General features: G+C 34.9%; 1 protein-coding gene across 1 annotated transcript in view; it reads left to right on the forward strand.

The window, feature by feature from the left end:
- Positions 1 to 14604, forward strand: part of LOC126756957 (calcitonin gene-related peptide type 1 receptor) — a 184965-nt gene that overhangs the window by 137393 nt on the left and 32968 nt on the right. Inside the window, 2 exon segments of the mRNA XM_050470466.1 lie at positions 9822 to 9928; positions 10682 to 10773. Coding sequence (XP_050326423.1) covers positions 9822 to 9928; positions 10682 to 10773 — 199 coding nt within the window.

Genomic DNA, 14604 nt, shown 5'->3' on the forward strand with positions numbered 1-14604 from the left:
TTGTTTTCATACCCATTGAGCTAGAAATGGACTTCATCGGTGAAAAAATTTGGCTCGAAAAGGAAGGTGGGATTTTCTTTTAATTTTTCAAGAGCGCATAAGTCACTTGGTAAGGTCGACCGTCTTCTGTTGTTGCAGAAGCTGTATTTTGTACGCTGTCAATGTGAAGTCTCGACGTAAAATGCGCCAAGTCGTTCCATACGTGAGTCCGAGTTGCTGCGAACGAATCGACACTCCTCGGTCTGCGTGTACACTCTCAGCTCATCGATGATAACCAACTTTTTATGACCGAAATTGAAAGAAGTTGATCTTGACAATATCTCATTCCAACAAGACGGGCCTATGTGCCGCACAGAACGTGCAACAACCAAATTATTGCGATAAAAGTTTGGAGATATGATTATTTCAATAAATTGTCAGATTGAATGGCCTCCAAAAGGTGGTGATTTAACACCATTATACTACTTCTTGTGGGGTTTTTTGAAGTCATTGGTCTTTAGTAATAAATCAGACCAATTTATTCAATACAACACACAACCGACTGTTATGCCTTTTAATGCAAAGTTTCCATCATTTAGCTCTGGCCACAATCATAATATGAAACTATTTCAACAGAAATAACAATACGGAAATTAAGTATTCTAAATAAAATACTTTCCTCTAACGATTTTTCTGTACTTGCTTCTATAAATCTGTATTAAGTCGATATTAAATGACTCATAGCGACTTGGCAAAATTTAGTTCACTACTACATATCTGCTTTAATTGAGCGCAAAAATAATCCAATGTTAAGGAGGCAAGTGCCGAAGAACCAATAAAATTTTGCCGACATTTCGTAGAGACACTTAAACACACATTATCCGGCTTCCATAAAGATTATACTGAAACATTTGGCCCAAGAACCGAGCATAACCGGCAAGAGCACAGATGGACTTAAAGTGATTTGGTTATTTATGAAAGGATTAAATGGCGCAGCATACTAAGGCCTACTAACTGTACACAAAGGACAATATAAAATTACGTTACGTATACGACATGTCGTCTGCTAATGGAGTCTCACGTATGTACAAACACAAACCGCTCATTCAACAATAGTGTTGAGTGTGAAAGGACAAACTGAAATTAGATATTTGGTTGTCTGTAATGACTAGCGAAGAGTGCGTGTCTGGCAATGCGTTTACCCAAACACACACACACACATGCATGCATAACAGGCTTACATTCAGTATCAAATCGACAGTGTCTGTTAATACGAAATGCGGTTTATTTGCGGTGATGGTTACGCAATTTTAAGCGAAAAGGCCATCAATATGCGCATACAATATGCCGGCAATGTTGGAGGAAAGTGGTGAACTGCTAAAAATAGGCCCAAACCATAGAAATACCTTTCTACATCCGACTACAAAACTTTAAGTGCTTGAATTGCCATCCCTTCGTCCACTTCTTAAGCGCATTAGTGTAGTACTGGCCATACTTCTCACTAAAGTCTCACACCAGCAGCGTGGAATGTGTGCAAAAAGGAATTTGGGTTACAATTTAAGTAGTGCTTGGCTACCCAAAACTTGCCACGCACTCCTCTCCCACACTTGCTGACTAATATTACGCGTGGTGTTAACACTGTCCTTTGGCTAACACTTGCCACTTGGCTAGCTGACTGGCTCGTCGCGGCTAGGCAATTTAACTAGCATGGCGCTCACTCCCATCAACTCTTGGCCTCCCGTGTCTGTGCGTGCTTGAGTGCTGCTTTGGCGAAGGCGGCGCTGTTTTCGCCAGTTTTTTTTATTTTATGTGAAAAAATATTTTCGCTTTTTGTAGGCCAACTGACTGCGCTAGCTAGTGGCTGGTTCATTATGATTGAAAGCGAGGAAGCATATTTATTAAAGCAGCTTAACTACATACACTAAATATATACGTGCTTTGCTTTGAAGGCTGGTCGCGTCTGCCGGCAGCACGTGTGTGTGCTGTTTTTGTGTTTCCTGCGGTTTCAATTGCGGTCTTTCGGTTTCTATTTCGTTGAGCTGCGCTCGTGTTTGTATTTGTAAACTTTAATGCTGCACGACTATGGGCTTATACCTTTTGTTTTCTCTTTACAGTTAGTTTTTTCTGTTTGTTGTGGGGCGAAATAGAAAAACGTAGACGGTCTTCCGATACGATGCGGTTACTTTTATTGCATTCTGTGGTCAACTTGGGTTCGTTGAGTCGCTAGGAGGCTTTAGTGGCGGTTGACTTTGCTTTGATTTTCTTTTTTATGCTGGCTAGTGGCTAGTATACCATTTTTTTTTGTTGTTTGATGCAAGTGTAAAATGTTGCTAAGGGTTTTTTAACTTTGCTGAGTGCTCTTCTGAAGTTTCTGGTATAACTTTCAGTTATAGTTTCAGTTTTGTTTGTTTTTGAGAATTTTAATCACATACTTGACTATGAGAAAACCCACAGAATAAATAAAAATATTACTAAACTTTTCTTTTAATTATTATTATTTACTACACCAATTCCCATTTTGTTTTTTAATTTATTAAATCTTCCTTTCACTTTAAAAATTATTTTTCTTTGTGTCGTATGAAATACCTGTCTCTGTCTTTTCTACTTATGTTATGCTTCTTTATAATACTTTCATAATTTTTGCAAAAGTATGTACCTTATAAACCTTCAACTTGGTAGTATATCATCTAAATATTATTATTTCGATCTGTTTAGAAATCATCTGCTGCTTAAGATATATCTACATACTTCTTCCCATACCTGCCTACATTCATATCTATGAACCGTTAAAGATTCTAAACTTCATTAACTAAACCTTACAAGAGTACCAAGACTAAACCTTCATCCTTTTTAGCCTAACCAAACTCTATAAATAAGCAATATTTAAGCACTAGGTGAGCGCCTAGGTCAAAACGAAGATCTCTGTAAAAGAAAGCAGAATTTGTATGCAATTAAATAGTATATATGTAGATTTACCGCTCCACATAAAGTCTGTGTATGAGTATGGAACTCATTTGGATTTCAGAGCTCTATTCACTTTGATCTATATAAAGTTCTTCTTCTTGAAAAAAAGTTATTGCAACTATTTTTTTTTCAAAAATATCTTACGGAGTGCTTTGCAAAGCTCTTCGCGTCATATGACAGAGGGATTTTAAGAGTCGCTGTGAAGGTTTATCATATGTACATTGCGTAATATGTGTATGTAGCTAGTTTATTATTCTATTACTCAATATCCATTACTCAAATCATTCCTTAGAAAGCTGCTGTCCAATAATGATTTGCATTATTTATAAGTAGTGATTTCGATTTGGAAGGCGAAGAACGTCCTGTACGACCGAAAAAAATTGGAAGAAAAATAACTGACATAAAATTAGCTCGCAGAAACTTTGTGAGTCTCTCAGGCAGCCATTTCCAAACGTTTAAAAGCAGATATATTCAAAATCAGGAAAATCGGGTGTCAAATGGACTTAAGCCAGCAGACATTAAAAGCGAATTTTGCCTGCTATAAAAAGAAGTAATTTTTGAATCTCATTATAACTGGTAATGAGAAATGGTTTCATCACGAAACCCTAAAAAATCATATGTATATGCAACCTGACCAACGAGTTTAATCAACGGCAAAGCCAAATATCCACGACGCCAAAGTAATTATCTGTATTAAGTTGGATCAGGGAATAGAACACGTCCGTATTATGAGCTCTATACCCAAATGAACTCATACATGAGAAACGCTTTCGACAAAAATACATCTAATTGTACGTGATTGCTGAAAAATGCCCGAAATTGTCGACTAGTCACGACATCTATCATAACAATGTGCAGTATAATGTTGCAAAGCCGCCTAAAACCTATTTGGAAAACAGCGGCTGGGAAATTTTGACTTTTCCCCTTTATAGCCCAGATCTTGCCCCTTCGGACCATCATTTGTTTTGGTCGATGCAGAATAACCTCACGGTAAAGTGTGAATATCAGAACAGGATGTTATAAAGTGGTTTAATTCATTCTTGGTCATTAGGGCCAGTTCCTTTATGATAGAATTCACAAACTGCCCGAAAGATAACAAAACGTAGGAGTTTTAGATTGTCAGTATATTCAGTAATGTTGGAAGTCGAAAAAGCCTTTTCGTATTTTGTCAATAGATGTCGTTGCAATCGTATACCTCCAGTGCTACCAATCACATTGTGTCATACAATCTAGTGTTGGAAAGGTGCGATTTTAAGCTTAATTTAACCAAGAAAAAACTAAATTCGAGGAAGTTGAAAAACAAGTTACTTCAAAAGTGAGTGAAAATAATGAAGAAATTCGCTATATTTTGAAATTTTTTTTGTATAAAAAAGGGAAGAATGCCACGCAAGCCACCAATGAAATTTGTGAAGTTTACGGAGACAATGCTGTATCAGTTCGTGTAGCATAACAATGGTTCGCTCGCTTCCGTTCTGGAAATTTCGAAATTTTGATTTACATTGATGGAATAATTTCTCCAGCGGAAAAATGGCAAAAAGTGGGCGACCAAAATGGTACATACATATTTGTTTATCTTTAGTAAACGTTAAAATTTCGAAAAAAAAAATTCCACGAATACTTATTGACCAAATTTATGAGGATTTGTGCACATCACACTAAACGTTTCTCTTGTGTATAAAATTTCTATAAACAATTTTCCAAATTCTTCCAGTAAAAATCCGAACTTGCTTTTTATTACACTATGGTTTGCATAGACTGTGCCTTACAAATGCGGTCTATGGTAAGTTCTAATAATGTTGAATCATAATCGGATCTTTTTGGAAGGGTGTATGTTCCCTTACCAATATGCTTTAAGTATTGAAGGGATGAGGTCAAGCAGCAGTGCACACTCACATTAATACCAAAACCGAAACAAGCGATTAGTTTTAAAGGCAATAATCTCTTAAGGTTACCAAATCCAGAGTTGAAATAACGAAATTCGTCTAATAAATTCAGCAACAAAAGAAAGTGGCTACGTGTAATTTGATACTTTCTGCAACGATGTAGACACTGAAGCTTGCAATAAAAATAAGGTTTGAGCTCTTTATACAAATTGTAAAACAAATTTTTTTATCCTTTTTAGCTTAGAGTTATTCCTTCCACTTAAAACAACTTTCGGCCACAGTCGAATTTTTCATTTCCTTTCTTTTGCATTATACCCACAAGTTATTTACAGCCACTTGAGCATTTGGGATGTGGTTGGCTAACTTGTGCGCTCCTGCTGTTTGCTCTTTAAAACAAGCAAAAGCATTTTTTGCTGCTCACATTGATTTTCTTCGTTTTTCCTAAGCTCCTTTACCGACATGTAACCATAAAATCCCAGTCGCGTGCAGCATATAAAATCATCTCGGGGGTGTCGTTTCGTCCACGTCATGGGTGTAATTGTGGCAACACTTGCAGTGTGAGCTCTGGTAGCCTTCGTGATTTCGATTTTGCAAAAGTCTTCCTTCATATTTGCTGCAGCAGTTCGGTTATCTTCAGCGTGCGCGCACGATCGATTTTCTAAACACTTAACCCCGTTATTTCAGTGCAGTCATTAGTTTTTATGGCACATCCTGTCAACGGATGCTTTTCAAATGCGGTTTTATTCTTGTTTTTTTTTTGCATTCCTCTCCCTGCAGTTTCACCAGTATAGTGCTCGTGTTGCCCTGCTGCGAAATCCGCTGACCCATCGACTGTTGAAGCGCCTGCAACGTGATACCATTTTGACACTCAATTTGGCCGTGTCGATAAGTGCTACTACATGAATTTACCGTTATTTGTAGCATACGAGCTAAATGGTCAGTATTTGCGGTCAAGTTGTTGGTTTTGTTTGAGCTAAATCTGTTTATGTGGAAATTTTGCGGCGAATGAAACGATATGTTATGATTTAATAAGTAATATACTTCCTGTTAGTTCACCATCCACCACAGCTTTTGTGTTTGATTCGTATTATGGCAAGCTAAATTGGGTTATGAAGGGATAAAAATGTTTTCATATTTTATGACTCATTTTACTGGCGCGTTTTCCTCTTCAATTCTTAACATCCTATAATAGAAAAATGGAATAAATATTGTTATGATTCCCTTTTTATAATCTGAACATGAAGGAAGAGAAGGAAGCGATATATTTAAATGATCGTCTAAATGGAGCCATGTTCGTATATCTGCATTTATATAAAGTTGGTCTACATTATTTTTCTCGTATTGAATCCACCGATATCGAAACACTATAAGATATAGATATCATACAAACTAATTGGATCAGAAATTTGCCCGACCGAGATGCTTCAACCAAGGTGGATAGTGGAAGAGAAAATGTCTTTATGTACCTACCTCAACTTCCTACCCGCGACTTTAAAAAATAAGCTTCACCGCTAAAACTTATCATTGCGGTGATATTAGCCTTGCTAAGAGCTAGTAGCTCAATGGAATTTTTTAATTTCACTCTGAGCCAGAAGGCTTTCGCAACTCCACAAGTGCTGTTTTTTGACCAATATTTTCTGAGAACGCGCGAGACGTATAAATCCCACGCCCTGACTGCAAGAAGATAGATAGATATAAAGAAATATCTACTCATATCCATCTTGATGGGTTCTACCATTTTAGGAAACCTCATTGGCTTTACAGTTTCCGACGAAGGCACAAAGCGAATTTTAATTAGGAAGTATTATAATAATGCTGCTACCGAAGTCATGTACTCCTTGACTAGCTTTAAGTCGGTAAATAGCTCTCTAAAAGAACTTGAAGTTTGCAGAAGTACATATATCAGCTGCTATTTTGCCTTGTTAATTCTGCTTAAATGGCCCTACAACAGCTTACCTATTTGAAACATGAGCTGATTGAGAGCACTCTACTGAAGACTCCCTCTCCAAAATTCTTCCTGGGCTTCGATCCATCCATGCAAAACCTCATTCCGCCTGAGACTCTTAGTGTTTGCGGTTACATGAAGTCTGATAGCAACCTTAGCAACAACGCATCTGCTGGCCATGTCCACGAATGCTGTAAATAGAATAGCATTTAGTTTCATCTTTGGTGTTTGGTGTGGCTTTACAGAACACTTACCATCTCTCTAAAGGAACGTAATCTAGCTTTTTTGTGAGTGTGGCTTTACCGAAAGCTCTCCACAAAAAAAGTAGACTATAGAACAGTATTGGCTTAACCATGATAAAGCAAAGCATAACTTTTGGTCAGAGACGCCATCGCTTCCCAATTACAATACAAGGTGTGTTCCAAAGAAAACAGAACTTAAAAAAAAAAAAAACAAATGGTTTTTTCGGCAAAATCAATTTATTTTATTCAAAATAGTCTCCCTCTGCTTCAATACAGCTTTTTTACGGTCCAAAAGCATGTCGAACGAGTGTTTTAGCTCTTTGGCCGGTATGGCCGCCAGTATGCCGGGCAAGCCTTTTGAATGGCCTCTACGTATGCATAACGCTTTCCTTTCATGGGAAAATACATTTTTTCGAAAAGGAAGAAGTCGTACGGTGCCATATCAGGTGTATACCGGGAGTGATTAATAGTTAAAATGTGATTTTTGGTCAAATAATCGGTCACAAGCGTCGATCGAATGTTGGATTCTGAGCAATTTTTGGTCATCAGTCAATTTGTGCGGAACAAACCGTGCACACACCTTTCGTAAGCCCAAATGTTCAGTCAAAATGCGATAAATCGATGTTTTGGAGATGTTCAATTCCATTTCCATGAATTTCAATGATGATTTCGGCTGATTTTTGATGAATTCACGCACAGTTTCGATGGAATTTCCGGTGATCACGGATTCTGATTGGCCCGCATGTTGATCGTAATTTATGTCTTCACGACCACTTTGAAAACGTTGAAACCACGCGTGCACTCTGCTACGAGATGAACAATCATCACCATAAACATCCTTCATCAATTGAAACGTTTCGGAAAAAGTTTTACCAATTTTAAAACAAACTTTAATGTTGCCTCTTTGTTCGAAGCTCATTTTCGCACCGATAACACAAACATACTGACACTTAAAACGCAATATCTTCACTTCCAATCATGAAATATCATGAAATTCTCACTCAATAAAGATAGCGGATTCTATCGCAACAGTCGTCAATAGATGGCGCCACCAGGGGGTCCTAGATTCAAAAAGTCCTTTTTACTTTAGAACATAACTTGTCAACATTTAACTTCCATGAAAACTTTATTTGATGTCCAAGTACTTCAAGTTATCGAGAGGATGGGCAAGTTCGACCTGCCCAAAGAATAAAGGCCGCTTCTGGTCGCACATTTTTGAGTGTTCCCTTAATGACGCGAAATGTCCTTACCGCATATTCCTTATGGATAAGAGCTCCTCCAATCATTACACAACTTTTGCAGTAGGCATATTGATATACTATAGTAGCAGTAAATTTGAAATCTTTAGCATTAACATGAGAACTTCTACCGACCTTCGGTCTTAACGCCACCCTTAACTGCATCCAAGCCTTAAGAATGTGGCTATCTCGAAAAACTTCACTTTACAGCCATCTACAATTTTTTTGTATACCTTGTTGATGTGATTTCGTAATTGTATTTTATGCCAAAAAAATCGATTTCTTGAAAATCATAGACTAGAGCCTTGATATGAAGTTTTATGTTTTGCGTATACTTGCTAATTTGTCTTTGTTTAATTCTTAGTTAAGCTGCTTAAGAAAAAAGTACACGAAAATTAAACTAATTTGTTACATTCTCTCTATAAAGTTGTTTCTTTTGTCTCGTTTTCAACAAAAAAGCTCTCAAGATTCGATCTACATATTCTTCAACTAAAACACTATGAGGATTCATACCAAAAATTCTAATAAAGACTCGACGCTCAGGGCAAAGTTTTCTAGGAAATATGGAATAACTGTTCATTTCATTAAGCAGAAAAATGCATGCGTTCGCATAAATGCATTTAGTATTTGAACAGTGACAGCTTCAACTTCACTGTCAGCTATCTTCCAAAATTTATAATTCACTACACAATTAAATGAGAGCTATAATGCTTGAATTTAGTTGTGCGCAAGTATATATTTCAGCATCAAAATTTAATTAGAAACCGCAAAGTGAGTTGCCACACAACGCTTGCTGCAAAATTTTAACGAGAAATACAATAAAATCGAACAAAACCGAAATTTCCAAAAGACACAGCCACAAACCGCTGAACAAGCATATTCATAGTAATTTTATACGCTATAATATTGCCACTTGCACACCTATGCAACTGCGCACTGCATACTTTTACATATGCGGTAGCACACCCACAAAACAACGTGTTGGCTGTGGCGTATACGTAACATTCTGCTTGAATGCATTGACTGCAATATGGCAAAAGCATGCGTTCACGCCTAAATGCACACAAAACAGACACAAATTTATGAAGCATATAAACTTGAAAAGTTCAAAAGTGCCTGCAGAAGTTTTTATGAAAACTCAAAGTGCACGCAAAAGCAAAAACAATTTAATATTCATTAAAGCAAAAAGTAAGTATGCGGTGGCAGTTGGTTTCACCGGTGCTACAGAAAAATGCAATTACCTTATTTCGCAATCATTAGCAGAATATAATATATATAACATATATATATATGTATGTATATATAAACAACATTCACTACACAAATGCATATTTTATTTTCCGCAAATATTCTTTTCTATATATTTCATCACATGTGCTGCGTACAAATTACTTACATTTTTATATGTGTATAATAAAAGATATGCTGCACTTAGCAAATACTCTCACAACAAACTCATTAAAATTTTATTCCACATTTTGTATTCTTCTTACGCATCCGCACCCCTCTACACCACCTGCAATATCATGCTGTTATCTGCCACACGTGCCATTCCGTTTGCCGTACACAGGATTTGCGCATAAGGAATGCGGAAACGACGGTGAGTGGTACAAACATCCGCTCACGAATAAGACCTGGTCCAATTACACGACCTGCATTAATTTCGATGATTTAGAGGTGAGTAGAATGTGAAAAAATAATATGAATATAAAACTAGAATTTTCTCAACTCAAATTATGTTTTACGCGGCAAGAGCATTTGCTTTTATAAATGATACTAGCATATTATTATTTGCATTTAAATCTAATAATTGATGTCGCGCTACTCAATATACAAAATATGGTGAAAATTCTAATACAATCCACTTTAAATAGAATAATTAAATTAAATTAGAATAAGATTGCTTGGTTAAATGTTTACCGCTTTAAGTGGAATTTATTATAGTTGGGTTTTTACTATATCAATAATATCCATAATCTAAATCTCATTTAGTAAAAATAAAAATTTTTCAATGCTTACATACCGGCATAAATACCTTGTACTAAATTCCTAATTATACAGTGAAAAAATCAAAAACTGTTTAGTATAAATAAAACCAAAAATTTTACATTTTGATTAAAGTTCGTATTTGTACATAAATCTCCTTTTTGAAAACATTTAAGCATTATCTTTAATTTCATTTCATAAGCTAACTGATCTGAGGATCTTTTCGACTTTATTGAATATTTCCAAGGAAATAATAAAATTAATTATTTTTTTATTCAATGCGAAAAATATATTCTACATAATAAATATATAAAATGCATTTATAACAAGAAATTTATTTCGATATGCTAGCAATGAATTTTGAAAAATTTGTTTGCAATATTTTGTTTCCATATTTTTAATAAAATACAATTTTTAATGAACTTTTAATATTTTTTATTTTAGTGGAAGCACAGCATTAATCTCTTTTATAAGACTGGTTATGGCATATCCCTTATAGCGATACTCCTATCTCTCGCTATATACACTTATTTCAAGTAAGTATTAGTGAAAATAAAATTTTTTGTTTCATTTGTAAATATTATACTATTTTTTAATGCAACTTTTGTGGAATATTATGAAATATTTTTATAATGATACACAAATTTATTTTGACTCGTTCGAGTACTTCGACTGGTAACTTGCGAATGACAAGCGTGATGTTTTCCTCCAAGGCCTGAATCGAAGCGGGATTGCCCGCATAGACTTTAGACTTTACATATCCCTACAGAATAAAGTCTAACGCTATGATATTATGCAATCTTAGTGGCCAATCCGCCGGCCCTAAACGTGAAATTAACTGCACATTCTCTCAATAAATCTATTAATTGATGCGATGCGGTGGCCCCGTCTTGTTGAAACCAAATGTCGCTAAGATCACGAGCTTCAATTTCAAGTAACAAATAGTCGGTTATCATAACGCGATAACGGTTAGCATTGACGGTTAAGTTATCATCGGCATCATTTTTTAAGAAATATGGACCGATGTTTCCACTGACCTACAAACACCACCAAACCGTTGTTTTTTTTTAATGAAATGGCCGCTCTTGAACTTCTTTAGGTTACTTTTCGTCCCAAATGCGGCAGTTGTGCTTCTTTACATACCCATTAAGCCAGAAGTGGGCCTTATCGCTAAACAAATATTAACTTTGGTTGCACCGGAGCTATAATACTCTTTACAGGTGGATTTTTACATCATAAAGGAGTATTATCGGTCAGTTTAAATGGCAGCTATAAGCTTTAGTGGTCCAATCTAAACAATATATGCGAAAATTGTAGCACTTCTTTGGAAAATAGTCCATGTCAAATTTCGTTAAGATATCGTGGATCCCATACGAAGACGTGAGTTTGATACACCGATATTACGTTTCTGAAAACTAGTAGTTCCTTGAAGAGAAAAGGACGTGTACTAAATTTCACTTTATGTAAAGCTCAGGGACTAATTCGCGTATACCATACACAGACGAACAGTTTGGCAGAAACCCGTAAGTGTCTCAGCTCATCATCCTGATACTTTATATAGTCTCCGAAGCTTCCTCTTGGGTATGGCAAACATAGTGGCAAACTTAATATGCCTTGTTCAGAGTGTTAAAACGTAATACGAAAGATGTACTTTAAATTTTTGCAATAAATTCTATGACAACATGAAGCGACTTTTCACGATCTTTTAGACCATTATTTTTTTTTTTGTTTTCATTTATTTATTTACAATCTATCAATAAGACAATAAGTAAATTAGTTCAAAAATAATATTATAACATAAATAGTTGAACTCCAGTGAGAACAGCTATTATATTCAAAATTCTATAATTAAGAATTTATTTACAATATTTACAAAGTTTAATCTCTAAAAGGTAAATCTAAAACGTGATTTCTTTTAAGCCTTCGAGTTGTATCGCTATTATCCAGTAGAGTTATTGCCAGAACATTTTCATGACCATGTAGCTTTTCAACATACCTTGTGCTTATACTTTTTATTTCTTCTTTAACATATTTAATATTTAATTCTTTGTGTATTTGATCATTAGCCACAAACCAAGGGGCGTCAACAATAAGTCTAAGAGTGATGGACTGATATCGTTGAAGGATTTCAATATTTGATATTATTTCGTAATTTTCGGTGAATTTTCTCTGCAATAATCTCTAAATAATTATGGTTTTTTGAACTATGGCCATTTCCGAAGCATTTTCTTATTTGCCATTTCTTATGGTCCTATCAAGGTACCGTTCCTAAACTGAGCTATTTACGTCTCTGCTACACCCAGCGAAATATTTATAAAGCCACTTTCGTTAAGCTCAATAATGAAAGAAAAACCTATAATTTTGCTATTATTTATTATTTTTTCGAATAAATATTTAATTCAATTAATGTTATGCTTAGTTTTAGGAAAAATAAATAAATTTTGCAAGTTTTCTCAAACATATTTTAAATAACCCGAACAAAATAATATAAAGCCACTTTGATTATGCATTATATTTTTAGTATTTAAGACAAAAATGAAATGTTTAATAAGATTAATATTAATATTAAGGACTGGACCAAGGCACGTAAAAATTTTCCATTGAAAATACACGGGAATCGTGATTTTGTATCTTTAAATTTCTATAGCTCAGAGGCATTTTATGGCATTGCTTTGACTTTAGACACATATTCCTCAGAATTGAACACTCTACAAAAGTGCCCATTGCGACAAAATCGAAACTCACACAGGCGATGTAGTACTCTAAACCTGATTCTTCCCCGAAACTCCCATGTTGTATAGTATATATCTCGTAAATGACAACAACTATACATAGAAATAATGTACATGACAAACTTGTAGGAGAATTTTATTTGCTACAGGAGTAGGAGGAAATGGATTGAAAAAAATTAATATATCTAAAACACCCTAATATATTTGTATTCCAAAAATTAAAATTATTATATTTTATGAATTCACTTTTCTCCGCAAGTTCGAACACTTTAAGCAAAAGTCTCAAAATTGGTCACGCTTGACTTCCCAGAGGATCCTTGGTCTAAGACCGGGAGTCGTGAGCGGCTTGAGCCATGTTTAAAAGAATCTTTTCTGGCCATTCCCAAGTGAATGGTGCTCAGAGAACTTTCCTCGCTTGCGTGAACTTCTACACATGACTCCTTCCTCCAACTACGTATACTAAATACGTGTACTTTTATATTCTTTATTTTTTATAATTTTATTTAAAATCATAAAATTTTTAGTAAATTCAAACTCAAAAAAATCCTTTAAATAACCTTACTTTTCATAACATTCTACATTTTTAATATAATTTAGGTTTGTAGATACAATAATTCATACATATATACATTTTATGCCTCCAACGGAAATAGAAATTTAAATGCTGATAAATAGCTTCATTTGTAAGTTCCAGACAACCAAATTATTTGCTTCAAGATACCCAATAAGCAGTAAATACAAGTGATTGTTCGATTCAATACCAATTTTCGCCGATTAAAATTTCGTATGAGAGAACAGAATCCAAAAAAAAAACAAAATCAATAAAAAATCTCTTTCTAAAATAAATCCAGTAAAATAAAACCTTACTGCAATAAATAACAGATTGAAGATTAATTTAAATTTATTCTGTGATATTTTTTCATTTTCTCAAGACCTTCAATAAATGTTCGGTGGTGTTTTTTCGCCGTCATTGTGACACCCTAAGCGTGCTTCGTATAATTTTATTTTATTATATTTTATCTGCATTTATGAAGTCAATTCCAATACTGGCTTTGGCATTTCGATAATTATGAATAACGCCTTCAGGCGGCGAGATGGGTTTCAGCTAAATGGTGCTGCTTGTATTGTCCATTGCCTTTGAATGCGCAAACTCGTATTAGAAACTTCAATAAAATGCGCTAGAAATAACGAGAGTTGTTGTATGGAAAATATAAAGTGTTACATTTTATCATAATCGTATATACATACATATGTATAATATTGTAGATATTTAGCAGAAGTGTTCATTTCTGCGCTTTATTTCAAATGCGGTTTTGTATGCTGTGAGGCGCTTTCCTTGCTCCTCAAAAGTATTCAAAGTTATTAATTCGAGCATAAAATCTCTCATGACTCCTTTTCAAAGGATGTGGAACGAGCTTTTGGAAAATTTTAATATAATCTGGAATATCTTTTATTTAATACCAATAATAAGGGATACCAATATCAGAAATTCCTCAAACCCATTACAAAAAGTGAAATTGCACTTAAAATGCCTTTACATTTTCTTCCTTTATGCTTTACCTTCTTAGGCAATAAAAATTGCTTTGTGCACTTTGTATTGTGTTGTATTGAAAAATAGCATGAACAGGCGATCAG

Source organism: Bactrocera neohumeralis, chromosome 4 (assembly GCF_024586455.1).
Source record: "Bactrocera neohumeralis isolate Rockhampton chromosome 4, APGP_CSIRO_Bneo_wtdbg2-racon-allhic-juicebox.fasta_v2, whole genome shotgun sequence".
Lineage (NCBI taxonomy): Eukaryota > Metazoa > Arthropoda > Insecta > Diptera > Tephritidae > Bactrocera > Bactrocera neohumeralis.